The sequence below is a fragment of the Lampetra planeri genome, chromosome 27 (genome assembly GCF_965212315.1).
Source record: "Lampetra planeri chromosome 27, kcLamPlan1.2.h2, whole genome shotgun sequence".
NCBI lineage: Eukaryota > Metazoa > Chordata > Hyperoartia > Petromyzontiformes > Petromyzontidae > Lampetra > Lampetra planeri.
The window spans coordinates 9,660,274-9,687,189 of NC_136133.1; the positions used below are offsets into that span (position 1 = coordinate 9,660,274).

A 26,916-nucleotide genomic window follows, 5' to 3' on the forward strand; every position below is an offset into this window, starting at 1 on the left:
CTGTAAGATGTGGCTCCCGTTCTTCAAGGCGGCTAAAACTCAGAAATGTGGCTCAGTGGAGAGTGTAGGTGGTTGTGCGCTTTAACCAAATTGTATTCGTCTAAATACCAGCTCGGAGACTGTCAAGCGAAAGACATTACTCGCATAACCAGAGTGAATGGGGAAGTGCTGCCCTCTACTGTGTATAGACCAGAGGGAACTTGAATGGATCTTAAAAGTAGCTCTGTGGTATCCGCTTGCGTGTGCCGTTCTCCAACACAAATGGTTCCACTGAGCTCTGAAAATATTATTTTACAACCATAACATTGACATTTGGATAAAATTACAAAAAAGCATAATCGGAGCGCCGGGGCTGATAATTCCAACAGGGTGATTCATCTTATGCATCAATCTCATCTCTATTTATTACAAAAATAGTAATGTTTAGCATGCACATGGCACCATCTTCAATGCCTCAGCAACTAAAAGTGCCTAACCTCTCATCTGATCTCAAATATTCGAAGGGCACCACCAGTGGCAGTTGCCCCTGTGCAGCACACCTGGCTTGCAAGCGGGCATTTGTCTTGGAATAGTGGGTGATGCTGCTCTGTGTTATTCCAATTGAGTAAATTGCAGGGGATATTTTGAATATGGTAAATGTGGATCATGACCCTGGCACACAATCACCTACTCGCTTTGAATGGCACCAGCCGACACAGAGCGTCAACTGTAAAGTTGACGGTGTGCAGTGTTTTAGGATTACTACTCTGCGGGATGACAGATGCCATGGATCGCAGAATCGGTTCTTGTCTTAGGATTCGATGGCAATGATGCTTCTTTTCATTCCGATTCCAAACCTTCCAACCCTTCCCCTCCACTCAACAAAACCCAAAAGACAGTTTTTTTTGTTGTAGAATAGTTATTACTGGATTAAAATAACTTGCCAATTGAAGAATGTAGTGCTTAAAACTAAATAGACACAGAAACAGAATAAACATTACCCGAAATTTCGAAATATTGTGTGGCACCTGAATATGAATAAAATAATTTGAAATACCTATGTATACATTTATACATCGAAAATGATAACAATGCAGGTGTTAAAATAATAACCAAGAAACAATCACAATTCACGCAATAATAACTGTTTTATCAAAATTATTTAGTTCCTTGATGATTGAGTACTGGAGGAGGCGAGGTCTGTGCTGGAGTATCTGGGTCTCGCTCAGAGCTTGGAGCACACGAAGACGCGTTTCCCTTGCAGTGTTCGTGTGACGTGTGATCTGGACTCCGAAAGGCAAACTGCGACAACAGAGGACTAAGTTCAGTTCCCGCCGGGATTCTTGACAACATTCAGTTCCTGGATTTGTACAGCAATCGAGGGGGTGTTTGACCCAGTGGGGACTTATCCCCTCGGTTCATTGAGAACTCGATCGTTGTTTCGCGTGGTGCGGTTAAATAAAGGATTTTTTTTTTTGCTAATGGCATTTGCTTAATGGTACATGTTAACTGGTGATATAGTTGTGCAAGAAAACTCTATTGATGTTGTACATACAGATATTTTGCCTTGACAAATGATGATGATGATGATGATGAAGGTGCTCGTTTAATATTGTACATTAATATGAAGATGTTTTATTCTTTTTATTGCTATAGGAGCGTATTGCATATTGCATTGAGGACTCTGTTAAAATTGCTTCTTAAACTCACTGTATATAATGCATCAACTCTCAGATTGTCGTCCACACAACGTGTCGTGCATGTAAATAAACTGCCTCGTGTTTACTGTTTGAATCGTTTGCACTGTCTGACAATATATTTCGTTTCCGTCTCTCATTTGCTCTGCTCCGTTAGGTCGATCCATAAATTATAAGCAAGGTGTCCCAAACTTCATTCCTCGAGACCCACCATGCTACGTCTTCTGTGTTTACCAGTTAAACTACATTAACATGAAAATGAAGTCCTTACACGCTGTACGTGCTTGATGTTTGTTAAGCACGTCCCACGTGACATGCTAACAGTGTCTGCGTCATGTAGAAGACATGTAATGTACAGACATATGTAGAACACGTGTTGCACACATATGTCAATGCATGTGTGTGTACTCGTGTGTATACACGTGCATCACGTGATTCGCTTGCGTTCGTTCAGCAGCAACAAAAAGAGGGGCTGGGTGAGTTTGTCGAAAACCCCAGCAGAAAGAGTAACCAGTTTGTTTTGACGCAAAACCAAGTTGGGAGAGTTTGCCAAACACCCCGGCGGGTAGAGCCGTCAGTATGTTGTTGTACAGCCACAGCTTCTGTAATTTCATCAGCTGATCGAACGCGCCCGCAGGAATGGATGTCAGTTGGTTGTTTCCTAAGCTCAGTTCTGTGAGTTGGTTTAGTTTGTCAAACACTGCAGTACGAATAGCGCTCAGCTTGTTGCTGTATAATGGCAGCTCCTGCAGATGCACCAGACTGTCAAACACCCTGGCTGGTAGAGATGACAGTTGTGGTTAAGCCTCTGTAATACGGCTATTGCTCTAATATATATCTACAGCGGATAAGGTTGCAGAGTGATTTGTTGCCGGTAAATAGAATACCCTGTGGGGAATAGCGGTGGCGCAGGGTTTTGCACAATCGGTTTTAAATTAGACGCCATCTCCGCCTCGACTCACCAATGTAGTTAAACAACCCCACGACGGACACGGAGATAATTTATCCTGCAATGGATTGACAATAAATGTATTTAAATAAAATTACCATGATTATTGTACATGAAACATTGTTTTAAATGCATTTATAAATATACCGAATAATATACACAGATATTGGTGTTAATATAACGTGATATTTTATGTTAATACTCTTTGGTTCTTTCGGTAAAGTCACGTAGGTAGAAAAATAAAATAAAACAAAAAATTATATATCACGACGTTTCTATCGCAACACAAGCGGTCGTTCTCAGGCGGAAAAAATAATCCAGCAGTGGAACTGCTGAACCAGCGAGAGAGCTATTACAACAAGAGGCTATTTATGTGGTGATGGGCAAGCAAGCGGGGTCTGAGCTGGAAAGGAATTCTATCCCCGGACGCAAGCACGTCAGTTGTGTTAATGGGGCAGATTAGGGAGAGAGGTATTAGGGAGAGAGATTAGCATGAGCTTCCATCGCCGCATAAGAGTATCATCCCCGTACGCTCCCCCAAAGAATGACAAAAAGAAAGACAGCGCCACTGTGTCGAGGCTTTGGAGGAGCGTGGTCAGCCAGGTGGGGTGTTGCTGTTGTGTTGTCCGGCTCTTTGTGTTGCGTTGCATTGTGTTTCTAAGTTTACTATGTTATTTTCCTTATCATTAATTCTTATCTGATGACGGTTGCTTGTGTTGCAATCAAAACGTCGATTTCTATTATTATTTGATTTGATTTTCTACGTGACTTTACCGAAAGAACCAAAGAGTATTTCCTGCAGTCACGAAAGCTTGGATTCTAGTTTGATAAGTATTTAACCAATATAAGGTTTTCATGTGCAGTGACTTTTTATAGTCGGGGAAAAATGGAACGCTGAGAAAACCGTAGGTGTCAAAATATTATTTTCCAACGCACTCCAAATTGATAGACTTCACCTGCACATGTTACCATTTTGTTCGCGATTTGATCTCCATAATAGCCCTAAGTAAGATATTCTGATGCGTTTTCAAGTTACGTCCCTACATCAATTATCATATTTTGTTATCACGCTTGTTGTACAGCACTTTTGTGTTTTGTTTACTATATGTGCGCATATATAAAAAAATATTGCTTGATTATGAATAATTGAATTACATATGATGCAGTTTACAAATACATTCTTGAGTCTATCCATTGTATAATTTAACTCGTAACAATGTGTTATTTGCTGGAGTATTGTGGATTGATTATTAGTCTAAATGATTACATATCTACGTATTGCTACAGGTATATAAACATTTTATATGAATTAGGTTAATAGCTATTGAAATGTAAATCTATTTGCTCAAGGGATTACTAATAAATACAAACATTTGTAATCTATCTTCTTGGTTCTTTCGGTAAAGTCACGCAGAAGGGAAGTAATAAAATAATACAAATAAAACATAATAAAACAATTCTCACGACGTTTCGGTCACAACGCAAGTAGCCGTCCTCAGGTGAAAACCAGGTCTGTCGAGGCGACAGCGTCTGAATGAAACAGCACACGTGCATGGAACATGTATATAAGCTGGGTTGGAAGGGGGGAAAAAAGGGGGCGCCTTGACAAAAGAATATGCATATCAAGAGGAATTTAGCATATTTATGGGAAATGCAGGTATGTGATTAGTACTACTTATGCCCGTGCATTATGCAGGATTAGCAGCATCAAAGGGAGGGGATATGGGAAATGCAGGTATGTGATTAGTACTACTTATGCCCGTGCATTATACAGGATTAGCAGCATCAAAGGGCGGGGATATGGGAAATGCAGGTATGTCAATAGTACTACTTATGCCCGTGCATTATGTAGGATTAGCAGCATCAAAGGAATGGGATAGGGGTAGCATTAATAAAGGGAAGGAGTGTTAATAGTATGTAGCTGCAGTAATTAAAACCACCACGTAAACAACTAAAGAATAAACTACATATTATCATCAGTATACTAAATATACTCTACAATAAGCTGAGTTACTAACAGTAAGTAATACATTACAATTCTACGTCGTAAAAAAAAATATATAATATGCTTCCATCTAAACTTTATTATCTTACATCACACGAGTCTACACCGTACTATATACTGCCATAAACAAACCCAACATTTAATTATATACTGATTCAATGAGCCACTCTGTCTACAGGAAAGCCACCCATACGGATGCTTACCTAAAACCGGATTCCCACCACCATCCATCCCAGAAGAATTCCCTCATCAAGACTCTATACCATAGAGCCCAATGCATATCCGACCAGGAACACATTGCCAGTGAACTCAAACACGTACGCCAAGTTCTTAAGGCTAATGGTTACTCCGACTACACAAAGCCATCACTCCAACCGTCAAGCAGGATTCTGTTGAGGAGCCTTTCAAGACCATCACCTTACCCTACATTGCTGGGGTCACAAAAAAGATCTCCAAAATCCTGATAAAACACAAGATTCAGGTCCGATTCAACACAGTACATAAAATCCGTGATCTCGTCTGTAAAAGATGTGGTTCCAGACATACAGTACCCTAGCGTCTACAAACTAAGTTGCCTCTGTGGTAGCAGTAACATTGGAGAAACCAAACGACATGTCTCGGACCGCATCCGTGAACATTAAGCAGACTTGAAACATGGTAGGACAAACACCCCAGCCGTGGCAGATCACTGTTACAATTCAGTGGGTTCACATGATATTGACTTCTCCAAGACAGAGATTCTCTGCAAGCCATCTGGGTACCATGAGAGATTCGTTCATGAGGCGATCCACATATACAAACACAGAGACAATTTCAACCGAAAAGATGGATTCCGGCTTAGCAATCATTGGAAGGAAGTAATAAACCATTTCGGATCTTAACTGATTGTGTTCACTTTTACGGTGCCTTTCAGACCACGTTCCACTCACCGGCATTGTATTCTCCGCAGGCAATGGATTCTTTGCTCCGCTACCAGTTTCCTATCACTACTCTCCCATTGACATATTTCGTTGCTTCCTCTTAGTATCTTTCACACGACGGTCAATGGTACAGTGTATAATAACAAATATTATAACATTTATATGCTTAATACAATGTACAAAGTAATATATAGTATCGTAATTGTATAGTGAATATACAGCAGTGTGATATACATTAGGGTGGGTAGAATAATACAGTGTAATATTACAATGTATAAGGTATAGGGGGGTTTATAGCAATACAGTATATAATTTAATGTTGGGTTTGTTTATGGCAGTGTATATTACGGTGTAGACTCGTGTGATGTGTAATAAATGACTCTCTCTCAGATGTCGATCTCCGTTGTCCTTTATTGGGTTCGTAGAATCTCGTTACCACGGCGTCCTCGCTCAGGCCCGCGTCTCTCCCGTCGATCTCTCCACAGCCACTCTGCTGCTCCGATATGCAGTCTCCCTGCTGCTCCGATATGCAGTCTCCCTCCTGCTCTGCCTTGCAGCCACACCGCTGCTCCGCTCTCTAGCTTCACTGCTGCCCCGTATACAGCTAGCCTCCCACAGCCGCTAGCTCTCTGCGTCTGACACCGATGGCTGACGGTGTCGACGTCTCCCACCGCGTGGCGACCTCGCCACTCTCTCCGTCCTGCCCAGCGTGGCCTGCTCCTGTTTCACTCCGTCTCAACTCCCCCTTCCCCTTCCGGTTCTCCCCCTAAATCCTCTCTCCCACGTGACCCTAACTCCTCCCTCTCCCCACGCTCAATCCTTGCTCGCAATACAGATGTAAGAGAATAAAGTTTAGATGGAAGCATATTATATATTTTTTTTTACGACGTAGAATTGTAATGTATTACTTACTGTTAGTAACTCAGCTTATTGTAGAGTATATTTAGTATACTGATGATAATATGTAGTTTATACTTTAGTTGTTTACGTGATGGTTTTAGTTACTGCAGCTACATACTATTAACACTCCTTCCCTTTATTATTGCTACCTCTATCCCCTCCCTTTGATGCTGCTAATCCTGCATAATGCACGGGCATGAGTATTACTATTCACATACCTACATTTCCCATATCCTCTCCCTTTGATGATGCTAATCCTGCATAATGCATGGGCATAAGTAGTACTAATCACATACCTGCATTTCCCATATCCCCTCCCTTTGATGCTGCTAATCCTGCATAATGCACGGGCATAAGTAGTAATAATCATATACCTGCATTTCCCATAAATATGCTAAATTCCTATTGATATGCATATTTTTTTGTCAAGGCGCCCCCTTTTTTCCCCCCTTCCAACCCAGCTTATATACATGTTCCAAGCACGTGTGCTGTTTCATTCAGACGCTGTCGCCTCGACAGACCTGGTTTTCACCTGAGGACGGCTACTTGCGTTGTGGCCGAAACGTCGTGAGAATTGTTTAATTATGTTTTATTTTTATTATTTTATTACTTTCCTTCTACGTGACTTCACCGAAAGAACCAAGAAGATGAATCCCTGCAGTCACGAAAGCTTAGAATCAAAATTTGTAATCTAATATATTTACGAATAATTGAATTATACACGGACACAAAATAAATTCAAACACAAATACAAAGCGATCAATGTTAACAGTGTATATATTTTTAAACAAAGCACGCTTAAAAGTATTCGGCAAAAACATTTTTACAGAAAGTTTCAGGAAGAGGCATCTCGTGTGAATGTTGAACCACTCGCGACGCTAACCACGTGTAAGGGGAGACCGTTGTGAGCCGCCTCTAAATCGTCGCATGTCCCTCGCAGTGTTCATGCCCAGGGACAGATGTTCACTGTCATGAGAGAAGCCTAGGGTCTGTGCCTGCGGGAATCCCCACCACCGCGCTCCGTCTACATTTGTACAGAAATCAGATCACGAAGCTCGAGCTCGGGGTGTTTGACAGTCTGACGGCACTGGTGGAGTCACGAGACAATGAGCTACCTACTACATCCACTGTAATAGTGAATCATGATGTATAATTACACACACCTGCATAATAACATAAATTATAAAATGAAATTGTTTGAAGGGACTTCGTTTAACTAAATAGTGGTGGCTTTTTACGTCAATTTCTGTTGAGGGTGAACTGAGGTCGCTTTAGCTGACGTGTCTCATTAAGAATGGAGATCGCTTCACCTAACACGGGTCAGCAATTAAATTAACAAGAAGAGCTATTTTTTTATTCTATCAAAACGTGAAATATATCAAGAACACAATGCATGCCAACTGGAACCTAACATATTTCAAAGACTGTAACTGAAGGTAGATTGAACGAACACGTCTATATAAAACTCAATGCACTTAGATTTTGGTTTTAAAAAAGCGATAGTGAAATGAAGTCGCTTCAGATAAGATATATATGGAAGTGAACGCATGTCGCTATTAACTGCGGATGGAGATTGATACAAATACTAAATTGAAGTCACTTAAACAACAAATGTATCTATGAAAGTCAATGAAGGTGGCTTTAACTAGTTTCTCTTTGAATGATGTGGCTTTCATTCACATATTTGTAGATCTATTTTCCGTACCTCCCATTAGCACAGATGGCTATGTGCGGTGCGATAGAAATTCAACATCCATACATCTGCAATAGTAACCGGGTGACTCGTCTGGTTCTGAGTGGAAACCAGCTGCAGGCCCTTCTCGAGGTAATGTTGGTGAGTATGCAGCGCCTATATCCGAATGATAATGATCATCTGAAGAGAGTTCTCAGGGGCGCGACTGGCGGTGGACTTAGAGACACACTCGCGAGAACAACGCGACGGCTATGGAGTGCATATTGTCTCCATCAAACAACCAAAGACCCAATGGGTCGGATGGACAGAAGGAATCATCAGCTGCCATAGAGTTTTAATTAATCACTCGCTTGCTTAGGGCATCATCTGCATAAATCCATGAATCCCCCCAACACGCAGATTCTGTATCTGTAGAGCAATTGCATTACAGAGCTCAAGCTCGGGGTGATTGACAGTCTGACGCGAGAGACGCGAGACTCTGGGCCACCGTTAACACCCCTGTAATCTCGTCCCAAGCTTGAGTCTTCTCCCGAAACGCAGATCCATGGTTCCAGCTCGATCCATCCCATTGTATCCCGCACGCCCCTTTTTCACATCGCAACACCGCACTCCACATCTAGTTATTGAGCCATTGCCAGGAGGAGGGGAGGTGGCTTCCCTGTTTTCAGGTGGCCACATCATTGGGGGAATTTAACGTCACGGCCAGGACGATCATCTGTGAGGCTCTTTGCTTTTGTAACGACCACGCTGTGGTTGTGAAATTGAATTCAACCTCCAGATGAACACCGCGTGTTCGGAAAAGGTCTGCAGCTCGTTGTCAATTGACATCAATGCTCGCCCATTGTTTGGTGATGCCGCATTTGGAGTGGTACAAGAGCACAAATAGCAAGAGAACGCGACACATACGTAGATAATCTTAAGAGATTAGGAGAAATGAGGAGAACTGTTGTGTATACGCCCCCTTTTTTTAATATTATTTGTTTTGTTTTTTTTAGAATTATTCTGCCAACATATAAAATATCGGTTTTTTTTTAATAGACACGGGGCAACGTGAGAACGGACACGCCCCCACACTCCCACAGATGTGCGCACACCTCATTTCAAAGGAAAGAGGGCATGAAAGAAGGGTAATCAAGATCATAAAAACTCCCCGAATTTCACACAGGAGGAACAAGGGAGGGGGGAATGGCAGGCGGGGGGTTGGAATGACACCCTCTCGAAAAAAGCCGTGCAGGGCCGGGCACCACGGAGGAATATATAATTATATTCTTAACAAAGGAAACAACATTGACGATAAAAAAGCACATACGGGTCTTTGAACCATGTTAGATGCACAAGTACCAACTTAGCCATGAATATTAAGCAAACAGTATCCATCCTCACTCCAATTGAAAACCAGAGTCGCGATTCATCAATTGTTAATTAAATACGGACATTATTTACCTTAAATAATTCCTACGCGGCCGGGCCGAAGCACCAAAGAATAATTATGACTTGGGGGTCCAAAACAAAATTCCTAGCCGGGATAGCAGATTAAATAATCACAAGAAGTCAAATAATAAGTACGGAATTAAAGAAGAAGAGGAATCAAGGGCGGATAAGGCTCTCAAAATTAACCAAACACAACACCCATGGGAAGCGAGCAACACGACCGTCTTTGTCTTTCCGAGAGGATCTCCACACGCAGGCACAAAAGCGAGGAAATTAACACGCTCTCGGAAATAAATAAATAAGCGCATGCGCCGGGTGCTTCCACCGTGGAAACAACCGTCTTTGTCTTCCCACAACACGGACAGCAAAAATTGCACACGCAAGGAAATAACATTTCCATGAGAGATCGGGTCACGATGAAACATCGGGAACACGGTTTCGGCATAACTGGGGCATAATGGAAATAAGTCGCATTTCAACTTCCACACCAAAACAACTTAAGCTGTGTGAGACAAAAGATATGATCCCGAGCAAGGGAGGGAATAATTAAGCTCGCTTAACGCGTAGGTTTTCGCGACAAATATTATTCAGTAACAAAAACATGGATTCCAATATTTCTTTTATATATATATATAACTCGACGCGAATCATCGGTCTGGCTAATGGATAACTTCGGTGGCGCCGTCACGAGGCCCCCCCCCCCCCCTTCCAGAACGACACACAGCTGTGTCTTCAAAGCGAAACACACGGACGGACACGCACACGACACACACACACACGGATGCAGATGGTCCCACCCACAGGAAGGTTTTATGACAGACTTTGAACAACTCGGGAAACTGAGTGGATTTTCTCAATATATACCGAAGGAAAATCCATACAAACCACTTCGTCCGGGCCACGGGCCCCACCAAAGAGATCGTCAGGGCCTCTGGCCCCATCACAGATCATCCGGGCCACGGGCCCCACCATATATCGCCAGGGGCTCTGAGCCACCTCGTCAAAGGCTCCGGCTCCAACACAGATCATCCGGGCCACGGGCCCCACCACAGATCGCCAGGGCTCTGAGCCCCATCTCGTCGCCAGGGCTTCGACTCCACCACAGATCGTCAAGAAGTTTTCGTCATCCAGAATGACGAGGTTCGCGGGTTAGCGACGTGCCGCTACATGCCGAGGTCTGCACCAACTGAGAAGAATCGCTACCCTGAGTCGCCGAGCTGCGAGCGAAGCCAACAAAGACGCCAACGTCCACCCTGCCACGAACGAAGCATCGCTCCTCGTCAGAGTGACGACCAGCGAACAACCCGCAGGAAAGGCGGAGATCGCCAAGCGAGCGCCACCGAGCGCCACCCAGCGCCAGCAGAGCTGCGCCACCGAGCGCCACCGTGCGCCACCGTGCGCCACCGCGCGCCTACGAGCGACAACGAGCGACACCGAGCGACGCCCAGATCGACCAGCGTCAACCCAAAACCGACTCGTCATCCCGCCGTGGAGAAAGAGAGTCAAAGCCTTCCGTACGAGCGCCGCCGCTCACCTCACAGCGGAGAAAGTCTCGGCTACAGCTCGCACCGACAGCCGAGAGAGGTCGTATCGCTCCCCACATACAGACTCAAGGAAACACAGAGGAAATCTTGTCAAACCAGTTTCCTTTGTCATAGAGTCTCGCCGAAGAATTAATTAAAACAGAGCCAGATTCGCTCTCCCACACGAACACGCCCTCACCCACCACTATATCAAACATTCCGTTTTAAAGGATTTATACTTGCCGATGAATCTATTGACATATACTTTCGCCTCTGGGATACAATAAGTTTTTATTACCGCAAAATGAAGTGTGTCATGCTTGTTTTCAAACTCGGCCTGTCGCCGATTGTGATCGATACAAAAACGAACTAATGAGATGCCTGGTTGTTAGGAGGGTTTTAGTCATTCAGTTCGTTAAATGCATAAGAGTTTTGAGTTGTTCTCGCAAATGCATGAGTGTTTATTCATTCATTTTAGTCAAATGCATAGTCTCGTAATTGCATAAGGATTTTAGTTATTCATATTAATCGAATGCATAGTATCGCAAATGCATAAGAGTTTGGTTATTCATGAATTATTGACGCATGTTTGACCTGCATAATAGAATGTCACATGCTTGTTAGAATAAAATTGCTTAACACCAACTGTTCGAGTGCTTCTTTCCAAGTCCATGCAAAACTATCTTATTCTTGATAACTGTATCCTGTGATGAGATATGAAAATGGAGACCTACATATCATAACACACACTAGGATAATCGGTAAACGTTTAATCAATGATCATCGTGTTATCCTGATTGACATAACTCTGGATAAACGAAGCTGAGCCGAATTATCACAACTGCTCACATTAACATCATCGCAAGCATCCGCATAAATTACTACGATTATCTCCGCGATTATCATAATTTATGCATATAATTACACACATTATCATAATGTATGCATGTTAATACACACATTAACATAATTAATGTGATGGTAGGTTTTTTCCCTTTTAACTGGTACAAAACTGACACCTTTATTCAAGGTATCATGTTTGCAATGACCACAACACAAGTAGTCAATAAAGCAAACAAAAAGAAGCAACTCTGATAAGGATAATAATATGCACTGTCCTTGAAGTTGATTGGCCCACACCCAACTTCAAGGACAGTGCATATTATTATCCTTATCAGAGTTGCTTCTTTTTGTTTGCTTTATTGACTACTTGTGTTGTGGTCATTGCAAACATGATACCTTGAATAAAGGTGTCAGTTTTGTACCAGTTAGAAGGGTAAAAACCTACCATTATATTTGGCCACTGGTAAAAGAGATCTCATAGTATAATTAATGCGATTTGCGCATTTTTCGTAAAAATTATTAATTTTTATTATTTTCATCAAAAATTCATAACCCAACACATACAACATAATGGGTGGCGTCGTCCGGGATCTCTCACAGACAGTGTTTTGCATGGATGATGGAATGAATCACTTCGTGTTAACCAGAATATCGTGACCAAACACATACAACAGACCTCAGGAGAAGTATTGAGCTGATGGACTCAGCGCAGCAACCAATGAGTGCACACGTAATCAATCTAGTAAAACCTAATCCAATATAATTCTGTTACACTTGAGATTTCACTTGATTCCAGCTAGGAAAACTGCATCTGTGCTTTGATTTGCATGCGAGAAACCCACTTGGCAGAGTGTGTGGGAATGTGTGCCGCTGAGTGAGAATAAGATGATTCTATATTCTTGGTTCTTTTGGTAAAGTCACGTAGAAGGGAAATAATGAAATAATACAATTTTTACAATAAAATTCTCACGACGTTTCTATTGCAACACAAGCAATTATCATCAGGTGTGAAAACTACAGCAAGAAAATTTGAAAAAAAGTGGCGTTTTTTTCTTAACGTTCGCACCACGGACAGCAACTGGCGGTTGTTCTGACGGACGAGTCCATCTATGCTCGGAACGGAGGAGGGGGGAGAAAAGGAGAATGGAATGCGGTCTGAAAATCACCGTAAGCGTGAACACAATCAATTAAGACCCGAAATGGTTTATCAAATCCTTCAAATGATTGCTAAGCCAGAATCCATATTCTCGGTTGAAATTGTCTCATGAACGAATCTCTCATGGTAGCCAGATGGCTTGCAGAGAACCTCTGTCTTGGAGAAGTCAATGTCATGTGAGCCCACTGAATTATAACAGTAGTCTGCCACAGCTGAGGTGTTGGTCCTACCGTGTTTTAGGTCTGCTTTGTGTTCACGGATGCGGTCCGAGACATGTCGTTTGGTTTCTCAAATGTAACTGCTACCACAGAGACAACTTAGTTTGTAGACGCCAGGATACTGTATGTCTGGAATCACATGTTTTACAGACGGGACCAGATCACGGATTTTATGTATATGACTCCCTGCAGTCACGAAAGCTTTAAATCGAAAAAGAGGCTTCTAGTCATTAATTGACAAAGTTCTTACAGGACCGTTCTCTGGCACACAGTGGTGCACTGTTCATTTAACAAGTTTCAACGTCAAATATTACGGGTCAGTCACATGACGTGGACAGCATAGCTGAAGTATAATTATTATAATTACTTAATGGGGATCGGGAGTGTAGCGGTTAGCCGATTCCGAGGCCAATACCAGTGACGATTATCAGAACCAGTCGTCTGCCTCCCCTAGGTCGACTTAGACTCAAATGACTGACTTAGGTCTGGACCTAAACCAGCTTAAGAGCATTGCAGGGATAAGTTTGCTCTTTCTATTGTGTATTATATACATATAGAGGTGTGTGCACCTATCCTGGCACAAGCATTGTGTCGATTGTACGCGTTTTACGAAACTTCACTTTGCTGAAGTGGCGATGATGATCACTCGCTACTGATGTTCGCCGTGGCTGACGATCAATCCATGTCACCGTGTTTATAGCGCAGTCCGCTAATCACTGGGGTCACCACTCCTTGCGTTCTCTCTAACGTAAACAATACAAAACAACCTTCTACATATGTTCATAGTTGTACGTATGTATGTTGAACTTCGTCCGCACCGCACGTAGCCAACTACTGCGAAGGCTACTTTATTATTCATCATAATGAGGAGGGGGAGAGACGCGAGAAGGCTGAGAGCCCCACGCAGCTCACAGTCCCAGGGGTTGTCGAACAGCCAGATGTGAGTGAGGCTCTTGAGGTTGTCAAATGCGCCCCTGGGAATGCTCTTCAGCTGATCCGCGTTGAAGCGCGATTGCTTTGCACTGCGTTCTGTTAACACCGCAAGGCAAGTGACGCGTGCACAGCTTCACGTGTGATGGCATCTGCGTTCACTGAGCAGAGCGTGAAATCAAACAGGTGAGGAAGTAGACACGACCAACATCAGGGCGGCTTTAGATCGGTCAAATCAGTGATGGTTCATGGTAGTGATGATGTAGACAAGGAGTGTCACGGAATCCTTCTCGATTAAAACAAATTCCTTCTCCCTCTCACACACGCGGTGTCTCCCCAGGAATGGATGTCTTGAAAGTCTTCACACAGAGACCCGTATCAGCAGTGCCGCAGCGAGTGCAGTGAGCGCAGAGGAGCGAATGGCCGTGACCGTTACAAGACTCTCGCACAAAGTCAACAAGCGCAGCGGCAGATTCACGCAGATATCCTGCAGAGGCGCGTGTGGGCAGATATCGGCTCTGCCCGCAGGGGTGTTTGACAGTCTCAAGCACCTGGCGAACTCACACCTGCAATACAACCAGCTATCGGCTCTCCCTGGATTGGTGTTTGATAAACTCACCCAGCTCACTGTTCTAAATCTGCGTCACAACCAACTGAAATCCGTTCCTGCGGGCACGTTTGAGCGGCTGGTGAGTCTATAGGAGTTGCATCGGTACAACAACCACGTGGAGAGCGCTCCTCTCACAGCTCCTGATTGACTCGCTAAGTTGGAGAGGCTATCTGTGTAATAAACGCACCACGCCTTGTGCGATGTGGTTATTACCAATTAGCGGGTACTGTGCAAAATAAAAAGAAAATGTATTAAAAAAACATGCATATGCAAGGCTTCTGTAACGTTTATTATTGATTCCTGTCACATGTGTAGTGTTTCTATTTCACACGGATAACTTATTTTTCTCCTGTCACTTTTTTTATTGAACAGAACTCCTCGCGTTCTACACCCCGTAACTCCGTGGTGATTTCCCCGCTTGCGCTGCTCGCCTGATTCGCTCCCCCTCTCTCTCTCAGCCTCTCCACTGCTTGCATTCTCTCACTCTCCTAGCCTCTCCAATGCTAGCCTGTTCCCTCTCTCACTCTCCTAGCCTCTCCACTGCTAGCCTATTCTCTATCTCACTCTCCTAGCCTCTCCACTGCTAGCCTGTTCTCTCTCTCACTCTCCTAGCCTCTCCACTGCTAGCCTAATCTAGATTTGAAGTTTTCGTGACTGCAGGGATCCATACTCTTTGGTTCTTTCGGTAAAGTCACGTAGGTATTCATATTTGTAGGTTTTTTCGGTAAAGTCACGTAGGTAAAACATCAAAATTAATGAAATAAAATCAAATAAAAATCACGACGTTTCGGAGGCAACACAAGTCTCCGTCATCAGGTGGGACCGTCACAGCCGGATTAGCTGCATCAAGTGAGGCAATGATTCAAGATGTAATCCCTTAAAAGCAAGTTGAGGGGGGAGGAGAGGGAGGGAGCTCATCAGAATGTGGTAGCCAATGAATGGAACGTATCGGGAGGGATGGGGGCGGGGCTCAAAGACGGCACGGAGTGCCACGTACAACGCATCGGGAGGGGGAGGGGGGCGGGGCCAAAAGGATGGACGACGGCTTGGACACGGTTGCTGCTGCACACGCCAACGTATTGGACAGAGAGGGGGAGGGGAGGCCTGATACACATAATAGAAAAAGAACGAAAATGCCCATGTTTATACCAATGCTGGCTGAACAATGAAGAGAGTACTGTTAAACATTGTTCAGCCAGCATTGGTATAAACATGGGCATTTTCGTTCTTTTTCTATCATGTGTATCAGGCCTCCCCTCCCCCTCTCTGTCCAATGCGTTGGCGTGTGCAGCAGCAACCGCGTCCAAGCCGTCGTCCATCCTTTTGGCCCCGCCCCCCTCTCCCTCCCGATGCGTTGTACGTGGCACTCCGTGCCGTCTTTGAGCCCCGCCCCCCTCCCTCCCGATACGTTCCATTCATTGGCTACCACATTCTGATGAGCCCCCCCCCCTCTCCTCCCCCCTCAACTTGCTTTTAAGGGATTACATCTTGAATCATTGCCTCACTTGATGCAGCTAATCCGGCTGTGACGGTCCCACCTGATGACGGAGACTTGTGTTGCCTCCGAAACGTCGTGATTTTTTATTTTTATTTTATTTTCATTAATTTTGATGTTTTACCTACGTGACTTTACCGAAAAAACCTAAGAATATGAATCCTTGCAGTCACGAAAGCTTTAAATCTAGAATTCACGTAGGTATAAAATAAAAGATATTAAATCACGACGTTTCGGGCGCAACACAAGCGAGCACAAGGCAGATCTGAAGCAGGGCAGGACTAATACCTCTGCCGTGGCTGACCATTGCTATAACGTTGTGGGCTCTCATGGTATTGTTTTTTCCGAGACCAAGGTGCTCTGCAAACCTTCGGGTTCTTGTCAAAGGTTTGTTCATGAAACTATCCAGATATATAAACATAGACATAACTTCATCCGAGATGATGGATACAAATTGACCAATCATTTGGAAGGATGTTATTAACCAGGTAAAACCTTACATGCTTTATGGTGTTGCCTTCATATCCGCATCTCCTGTTGCTTCAGCTCCCCACTCCCTGCCCCGCTCTCTTCCCCTCCCCACCCCCCGACATTTGTCTCTGATCGCCCTTTACTCCCTTCTAGCTGCTCTTCACTCGGCAGCGCTCCACTCCCCCTACCCCACCCCTCTCTGTCTCTCCTCCCTGGCTCCTCCCCCCCTCCTCCCCCCCTCTCTTTCCTATATAGCCTCTTGTTAAAGCAGCGCTTTTGCCCATTTCAGCAATTGTTTCTTGCTGTGGTTGTCCCACCTGATGACGGGCGCTTGTGTTGCACCCGAAACGGCGTGATTTATGTTATTTTATACCTACGTGACTTTATCGAAAGAACCAAAGAGCACCGCTAGCCTGTCCCCTCTCTCTCTTTACGATCAGAGGAAACAAGAAGATGCTCGGTGTATTCGGCACTTTGCTTCGTTCATCATTTCGGGTTTTTTTTTTAATGCTCTGCTTTACGTACCCCCCCCCCCCCCCTTTTTTTAAATGAAAGATTTAACAAAATATTTTTCGCTCTGCTCTCCTTACCCTTTCCTTCTCTGCCCCCCCCCCCTCTCTCTGTACCCCCTCTCTTCCTACTCCATGTCGCTCTCTCTCTCGCTCTCTCTCACTCTCCTAGCCTCTCCACTGCTAGCCTGTTCTCTCTCTCACTCTCGTAGCCTCTCCACTGCTAGCCTGTTCGCTCACTCTCATAGCCTCTCCACTGCTAGCCTGTTCCCTCTCTCACTCTCCTAGCCTCTCCACTGCTAGCCTGTTCCCTCTCTCACTCTCCTAGCCTCCCCACTGCTAGCCTGTTCTCTCTCTCACTCTCCTAGCCTCTCCACTGCTAGCCTGTTCTCTCTAACTCTCCTAGCCTCCCCACTGCTAGCCTGCCTCCCATGCGCCGCTCGCTTCGCTCTCTCCACTGCTAGCCTATTACTATATACTCTGATAGCTTCTCCAATGCTAGCCTCTCACTATATATTCTGCTAGCTTCTCTACTGCTAGCTTCTCACTATATCTTCTGCTAGCTTCTCTACTGCTATCCAACTGCTAACTCCTCTACCGCTAGTCTTCCGCTATATACTCTGCTAGTTTCTCCACTGCTAGCCCTCCGCTATATACTCTGCTAGCTTCGCACGCTCACACTTAGGATTCCGCTAGCGTCTGTACTGCTAGCTTCGTACGCTCACACTTAGGAGTCCGTTAGCTTCTCTACTGCTAGCCTGTTCTACCCTTGTTTCTCCAACCTCGCCCTTGCCTCCAGTGGGGGTTTAGCCATCACCGCTGGAGAGAGCGAAGTGTGGAGAGCGGGGCCTTGGACTTATCTTGTCTGTCGTCTTGTCTTCACTACGACCAACTCAACTCACTCGTGTCTCCGCACATCGCCTTACATCTCGGCCGGTGGCTGGAGTCGAACTCGGGAAACGCGTACAGCGCTGTCGGCGCTCAATGCCCTGCGTCAGTTGTAAATCTATCCATCGAGTAGTAATAGGTTAATGCGAAAGGGAGACCTGGGGTACAAGCAAATAATGCATAACGCAAGCTGAAAAGTGATTTACAAAATCTCTAAACCAACTAAAGGCACGAAAACAAGGTTAAGTATACAATTATTAGAGCAAACTGTGTGTGTGTAATATGCCCAACGCAATGGGCATTTTAAACGTCACCTTTAATTTTCAGCTAATTGAAAATTCAATCTGGCTTCAGCTCCTCCAACAGTCGCGCTGGGGAACGTTCCTGAGCTGGTTGGTGCTCAGAACTATGTGAGTGAGCTGTGTGAGTTTGTCAAACACCCCAGTGGGGAGAGAGGTCAGCTGGTTGTTGTTCAACCACAGCCGCTGCAGATTCACCAGGCGGTCAAACACCCCCTCGGGAAGAGCCTGCAGCTGGTTACCACGAAGATCCAAAAACAGTCAGCTCGGTCAGAACGTGAATAATCGGAGAGGGTACTCGTGGCTTATGCTTATGCTAGAGATCTCTTATTTAAAGTGACTTCTGTTCATTACCATGACATCAATTACGCACAGTGACATGCGTTCAATATCATTAAGATGTATTAGAGCTCAAAGCGACCACTAATCACTTTAATGTTGATAAGTTCAAGAACTGGTTAGCTATTCACATCACAGTTAAAACTGCCCTCAATCGCTTTCATAGACAAGTATATCGTTAAAGAAAATCCGTTCGCTTTCACATGCCTGACATAAATATCACTTCTTCGACTGTCATCTGTTAGTTAACACGAACTCAATTCTATTCACTTTCTTAAATAAATTTTACATGAAGCTAGGCACATTCACATTCATTGATAACTGCTAGTTTAGGTGACCTTAATTCAGAATCATATATATTTTGTTAAAGCGACCTCTATTCGTCCCTAATTACTACTATAATATTCCAGAAATGTGTGCAACGAGCGTGACGCACTCCACATGCCCCCCCCCCGTCCGTCATTAATAATTAAATAATTATGAGCTGGTGGATTTTTACACTCACACAGGTCGAGCGGAAATACTTTTTTTTATGCAAATTCGCTTTTAATTTGACGTTTCTTTATTGAAAGTTAATCAGATAAATAATTATACGCAGCAACAAAGTGTATTTGGTGTCTTTATTTATTTCTTCAGTACTTGAAACAAAAGGTAAGTCAAATTTTAGCTTCTAAATTATTATAAAAATAGCGGGAAGCACCCGGCGTTGCCCGGGGGAAAAATGTATTAAAAACTTCTGAAAACTTAAAAACATAACATATACAAATGAAAAAAAAACTTTGATCATTACCTCATTAATAAAAAATTTAAATAAAACCCAACGCGCGGTGGAAAAAAAACTTACGCTCGCGCGCCAAAATTCGATTCTTTAGATCGTGCAAAGGAATCGAAGCTTGTAGATTTCTTTAGAATCGGCCTATTCCCGTTTAATCGATACCACAAACGCTCACCAGATATCGATTCTCGCCACACACTTCATGGTCATTTCACCCCCCCCCCCCCCCCCAAAAATACAAAAGTAAATTTTGATACGTTTAACATTGTGTGCAGTATGGGAACTAGCCACATGGCAAATTTAAAGTTTTTTACCTACTGTATTTCCCCTCCCCCAGCCGCGCATTTGTGCGGGATACACGGCCTACGCGGAGGGTTGGGGGGGGATGCGCGACGTCAGCAGGAACACTGCGTCACGCAGCCGCATGCGGGTGACATAACAGGATGTGACGTCACCGCTCACTTGCAAGCAAAATATATCCATTATTGCGCCCCCCCCCCCCCAAAAAAAAAACTAGTTACAAAAGTCTATTTTTTTTATTTTGCATGGTGTACAATCGGGAAAGTACCCACATGTCGGGAAGTACGCTAAACATTTTGAACAGACACACATTCACAAATTTCCCTTATATATATAGATATCTTCATTTCTCTGTGATTTTCCAGACATTGTATCGAATTAAAATTGATTACAACCCCAGCGAGCGAAAGCAGAAGAAAATAAAGTATCCGAACAGTGATTTCAAGCTAATTGAAGGTGAGTTAAATGCAGTGCTAGACTCAAATGAAGTGAGGTGTTTTATGACGTAGTTTTGTGCAAGAATCACTGCCATTAATACAGTACAAGACATTCATGCAAAATATCGTATACCGAGGTTTCATTTTTTTAGTTAAGAAAATTTGATTTACGTGCAACAATTCCTAAAAACATTTACAATTGTAATTAAGGACTTCGCTGACACACTGCTTGGTCTCCGTCACTCTTTATTCCCGTTGATGCTCGAACTCCACTGGTCCCGACAGCGGACCAGCTGCTCCTCGCGCGTGCCCCGCACGCGCTCTCCTGTCAGTCACTCCGCTCCCCTGCTCCCGCACACCGCTGGCCGACGGTGTGCTCGAAGCTCTTCCAGCCACGTGGCTGATGGCGCGGATCCCCTGCGGCCACCCAACGTGGTCCAGCTTCGTGACCCTACCAACTGACCCGGAGCCCTTCCGGGATCCCCCCTATATTCCCTTCACCACGTGATCCTGTTTCTTCCCTCTCACCACGCCTTTCACCGAACCTTCCAGATCCTACCTCCGCATAGCGCCTTGCTGGCTCCGCCTTTAGGTTCCGCCCCTGCTCATCTCGCATCCGATTGGACCCGATGTGAGTGGCGGACCTTCACATACGCCCCCATTCTGAGCCCCGCCTCCCAATACCCTGGGCCGTATGATTGGCCCAGAGCCGAGCATTACACAATTACACAAGAAAACGTAAATGTACATCTTTAATAATACAGCTTCCGTCCTAGGATGGGCAAAAGGCTAATTGAAGGTCAGTTAAATACAATGCTACAGTGATATGATATGAAGTGACGTGTTTTATGAGATAGTTTGTGCAAGTGTAAAGGAGAGCCGACACAAGATTGCAGGGGTTTCGTCTTTTAATCCTTTTCTCCCATCCACACCTGCCCCAGCCGTCCCAATCTCGTTCCCGCCAAAGGCCCCCTCTTCCCGCCCGTTCTCCCCGTATATCTACTCGATCACCCCTCCCACTAACCCTCCTATTGGTGGGAATCCTTCCCCTGACACCCCTACACAAGCATCACTGTCATTAATACAGTACTACAGTGAAATTCAGTTAAGTGTTTGAGGACATCGTTTTGTGCAAGATTTACTGCCATTGATACAGTACTACAGTTAAATTCAGTGTAGTGTTTGAGGACATTATTTTGTGCAAGATTCACTGCCATTAAATTTGCACAAGATACAATTATACTCTGCTCAATGTTTTCGTAAATATTACAGCTTCCGTCATAGGACGGGCAAAAGGCTAGTAAAAAATTATAGAAATACGTTATGAAGCCACCACTATGTCCTGAAACGAAGTCTGTTAGAGCAATGTTAATTTATGTTGTATGTCATTATGCCGGTGTGTGTGAGTAATAAAACAATAAATCCTGATTCACTATCGTAATGGCAATAGCAGGAGCCTCAGGGTCTCGTGTCTCCACCAGTGCCGTCAGACCGTCAAATACCCCGGGCTCGAGCTTCGTGATCTGATTGATGTACAACCGCAGGATCTGCGTGGTGGTCGGGATTCCCGCAGGCACAGACGCGAGGCGTCTCTCATGACAGTGAACATCTGTCCCTTGGCACGAACACTGCGAGGGACAAGCGACGGTTTCGAGGCGGCTCACAACGGTCTCCCCTTGCACGCGAGCGGCGTCGCGTGTGGTTCAGGTTCAAGTTCATTTATTAGGTATAGCCCTGTGAGCCATTCGGCTCTTGAATCGGGTGCAACCGCAACAAACAAAAAACAAAAACATGAACAAGATAACATCTTAAAGTGGGGCAACATTCACACGAGTTACCTTTTCCTGAAGCTCTCCTTAATGTTTTTTCTGAACAATTTTTTCGAATGCTTAGTGTTTAAGTGTATATATATGTATTTGTGTGAATTCGAAAATTGTTGATGTGGAGTTGTGGTAGTGTTGTGTTTTTGTTTCTATATTTTGATTTTTGTGATTGGTTGTGATCGTTAATTTACATGTTTTTGTTTCCAAGGTCTCCACTTAAAAGAGTGGATTTCAAGAGTCCCTCGCCTGGCTAACTATAGATATGGGTCTCTGTTTATAAATGTAGATATAGATTAATCATTACTAGCGTTGAAATGAATCCACTGCTGGACACGATAGCTGATTTATTGACACGTCAGTCGATGTCTTGTGCAGAATGTCTGTGAAGCAGTGAAAACGCAGTATTTACTGACATCATTGCTAATATCCGTTTTGTAAGCAGCACCATTGTTATTTAAGGACTTGCATTAAAGGAAATACATTAATCTTGATTTGAAGCTTTCGTGACTGCAGAAATACATTAACCTGGACATTTTATTCTTGAGACTGTTATTATTGGAACGTGTTTAACGTTTGAAGAAACTTCCATCATTGCACATATCGTGTTATTAATGAGAAGTTGGTGTTTGTTGTTTACGATTGTGTATTTGTGTTGTTCGTCTTTCTACGCTGAGATATTTGCCAATGTTTATATTGAGTGCATTATCACCACCGACACGACTCTCACGCGCGTGGCTACAGCTCCACCGCCAGCTGATTGCTGTACAGCCAACCACTGCATATTCACCAGGCGGTCAAACACCCCGTCAGGTAGAGCCGTCAGCTGGTTGGAACTGAGGACCAGTGCAGTTAGTTGCGTCAGACTGTCAAACATCCCAGCGGGGAGGGCTGTGAGTTCATCACTGAGCACGAATCGCAGATCAGCACCTCTACAAGAGGGTCGCTCTTCACACGGTAATGGCGTGTGTTGCTGTTGTCGTAGTGGTGGTAGTTGATGATGTTGCGTATGTGGGGGTTGTTATAGTATTGGTGGTTGTTGCTACTGTGGTGTGTGTGGTTGTAGTGGTGGTTCCTGCTGATGTGGAAAGGCAAACATCTTTCAATAAGTCAGTAGGGGTTGATATGCATGCTCTGGCACCTTGCTGAAGATTAGACTTTCTCAATCACAGCCTGACTCACAGACCGACTTGTAGACTGACTCACGCTGACTAACAGACAGACAAACGCATTTTCATTTAATAGTCACATTAAGCAGCATTTTGATGATGGAATCTTCATTCTATTAATTTTTCATTTTTGTCATTGTTTGTTCTCTGATGAAGGTGTACCACACCCAAAGTAGATAAACAAGATGGCCGTGCAAGCGTGCATGCACGTGTAGGGGTGTCAGGGGAAGGATTCCCACCAATAGATGGGTTAGTGGGAGGGGTGATCGAGGAGATATAAGGAGAGAACGGGCGGGAAGAAGGGGCCTTTGGCGGGAACGAGATTGGGACGGCTGGGGACAGGTGTGAATGGAAGAAAAGGAATAAAGGACGAGACCCCTGCAATCTCGTGTCGGCTCCCCTTTACATTTGGTGGCAGCGGTGGGATCTTAATGGCTACAAAGAAGAATCCTCGCGGGAGGGAGCCGAGGGAGGAGGAAGCAGGGGCCGGGGATCCTTCCCATCCTGGGCAACAAGGGGGCCTGCTGTCAGAAGCAGCAGAAGGGGGCCCGGATCGCCTGGAGGATCGCATGGAGGACCGCATGGCCCGCGTGGAGAGGGCGCTCCAGGAGCTATTGCAAAGGCTCCCTATGGGGGGCCCGCCGGCACCTGGACCCCCACCCCCACGCGTACTACAGGAGGAGAGGCCACGGGACCCGGAGGCCGACCAGCCGGCCGGGCAGGAGCCGCAACCAACCTCGTCACGCCAGCCGCCGCCGCTCCCGCCAAAACCCCCAGGGCTAAACACCCAACACGGAGAGCAGGTGGCCGGACGGCCGCGTCGGCTGGGGCCCGTCGACAAATTTGTGGCTGAGGAAGAAGATTGGGAGGGGTTTGTCCGCCGATTCGAGGCTGCCTTCCACGCTCTCGAGTGGACAGACGAAGAGGCACTACGAGCGCTGCCATCCGTTCTGGGCAAAGAAGCACTCTCCTCTTACACCTCCCTTCCCTCGCACAGCAAGTCCATGCTACAGGCGGCCTACGAGGCTTTGGGGGAGATCTATTGCCCGGCAGAAGGAGCCTTTAAACGGTTCCAGGATCGCCAGCGAGGGGCTAAAGAATCCCCTTTAGCCTACAGGGGTGCGCTGCTCGTGTTGGCGAGGAGAGCTTTCCCTCGCCTGGCTGAAGAAGCGCTCGAGGACCTCGTGGTCGAGCACCTCATCGCCTACGCTTGCCGCGCCGGCGTTGTAATGCCCGTGGTAACGCCGGAGGAACGCACCTCGCTGTGGGCTGCCCGGACCATCCAAGCCCACGAGCAGGTCATGGGCCGGGCGCCACCCGTGGGCCCGGTGGCTGGCGCGGCGGGGGGGAACAGCCGAGCCGTTGCCGCGGCGCTACTGGGTCCAGCGACACTAACCGCCGAACCTGCACCGTCGCCACAGGCTGCCTGTGGGGCAGCTGGGAACGGACCGCCGACGTCTGAGATGGAGCCATCGCTGCGGGAGGTGTATGCGGCGATCCGGGGACTGGCGGAGCAGAGGGACCAGGGACGCGACCAGCCGCCGCGTCGCTGGCAGCCGCCTCTACAACATCGCGCCGAGCCCCCCCGACGGAACGCCCCGTGGGTCTGCCACCGTTGTGGTCGAGAGGGGCATGTGGCGAGGGGGTGCCGCACGGAGCCGGAGGCCGCCAACGTCACCTGGAACCCGCCGGGGCCGAACGCCGACAGGATCCAGGCGAGTGACGCCGTCCCACCCGGCCTCTTGGTCGGGCCGAGTAATTACAATTCCGACGCCGCGAACTCACCTGGAGTCTCCTCGGGGTGGGCGCCGGTGGTGTCGTTTCCCGGTCCCCACTGTCCTGGTCGGGGGAAGGGGATAGCGCCGGGGCCTGTGATTGCATCGCGACCAGAAGTGGCGTCGCGACCCGGAGTGGCGTCGCGAACGGACGTGACGTTGCATCCGGAAGTGACGCCGCAGCCGAAAGTGGTGTCGCGGATCGCGCCGGGAATTGCGCCGGGGCCGTGGACCGCGCCGGGAATCGCGCCGGGGCCGGGGACCGAGTCGGGGATCGCGCCGAGGCCGGGAGGGACGTCGCGGGCGGAGGTGACGTCGCGGGAGGAGGTGACGTCGCGGGCGGAGGTGACGTCGCGGGCGGAAGTGACGTCGCGGGCGGACATGACGTCGCGGGCGGAGGTGACGTCGCGGGCGGAAGTCACGTCGATGCCGGGCGTGGCGTCGCGGGCGGGCGTGATGTCGCGGGCGGGCGGGGTTTCGCGGGCGGGCGTGACGTCGCGGGCGGGCGGGGTTTCGAGGGCGGGCGTGACGTCGCGGGCGGGCGTGGGTTCGCGGGCGGGCGTGACGTCGCCGGCGGGCGTGACGTCGTCGGCGGGCGTGACGTCACCGGTTACCAGCGACGCCGGCGAGTTTCCAGGGGCAACGGCCCGGGGGCGGGGGCAGCCCACACGATTGACATTGCGCCCTGGAGCAGTTCCATGGCCCGCCTCGCCACCGCTTTGCGGCAGAGCGAGACGGAACCAGGGGGACCACGCCCCCGTGACAAAGGAAAGGGAGGGGAGAAGGGAGGGGCTCACGGGAAGGCCCACCCCCCAGTCCCCACCGCCCCCTACAATGGGGGGCCCCCCCACACCACAAGGGGGGCCCATCCTACGTCACCAAGGGGGGGCAATTTTCACCACATAGAGAGCCCAGTCCGCAACCCAGGGGTAAGCCCACACTATGTAACAAGGGCGCGTTCACCCTGCTGCGACGCACTCCAAAGGGAGGAACCCCATCTTCAGTCCATCCACATCCATCCCCCATCATTTCACCATGCACCACAGGATAACGAGACGCCGCCTGGTCAGTGGCCGGACTCAGCCACACAATGGAGGAAGCTGGCAAGGCGGGTGGTAGCGGCCACGTCAGGAACCTCGGTCCTGGTCGGTGAAATCGCGGGAGTGTCGGCACGTATCTTGGTGGATACGGGGGCATCAGCCACGATCATCTCGAGCACCATGCATGAGATGCTGCCGGATAAAATCCGACCTTTAGTCCCCGTCAAGACAACGTTCATTGCAGCAAATGGAGGCAGCATGGGCTTCCTGGGCCAGGTTGAAGCCCCGATACAGATGGGGCAGCTTTCGGTAGCAGGACCCATCCTTGTCTCCGCAACGTTGCCCGTACCCTGCCTGTTGGGGACGGACTTTCTGAGGTGGATGCCAATGAAAATCGATCTGGCCAATGGGTGGGTGGAAGTCCAGGGAACGCATCTCCATTTCCTAAAGGCGGAGGGGGCCAGCCGGGGTGTACCCTACGTGCAGGCTCTGGTCAGTAAGTCTGTCTCCATTCCCCCGGCAGCCCAGATGCTGGTTCCGCTGCAATATCGGTCCCCCCTCGTGACAGCCCGACCAGACTCACCCATCTTGGTGTCTCCGGCGTCAGCGGCCATGGATCGCCATGCGCTGGTGGGAGCCGAAACTATTGTACAGAGGAACCAGCATCTGTTCATTCAGGTGCTGAACACCTCCAATAGAACAGCGACGGTGCAGGAGGGAACAGTTCTGGCCCACGTTAGTCCCT

The 26,916-nt window shown here is 46.9% G+C and overlaps 1 protein-coding gene across 1 annotated transcript; it reads right to left on the minus strand.

Annotated features, from left to right (window-relative positions):
* Positions 1-1,204: 1,204 nt before the first annotated feature.
* LOC144727929 (uncharacterized) lies at positions 1,205-23,089 on the minus strand. Its single transcript, XM_078607057.1, has 6 exons — positions 22,918-23,089; positions 21,870-21,995; positions 18,588-18,759; positions 14,227-14,343; positions 2,227-2,454; positions 1,205-1,281 (listed from the first exon to the last, which is right to left on the minus strand). Exons 1-6 carry the CDS (start codon positions 23,062-23,064, stop codon positions 1,205-1,207), a joined length of 867 nt encoding a protein of 288 aa, XP_078463183.1. The 5' UTR covers positions 23,065-23,089.
* Positions 23,090-26,916: the final 3,827 nt, after the last annotated feature.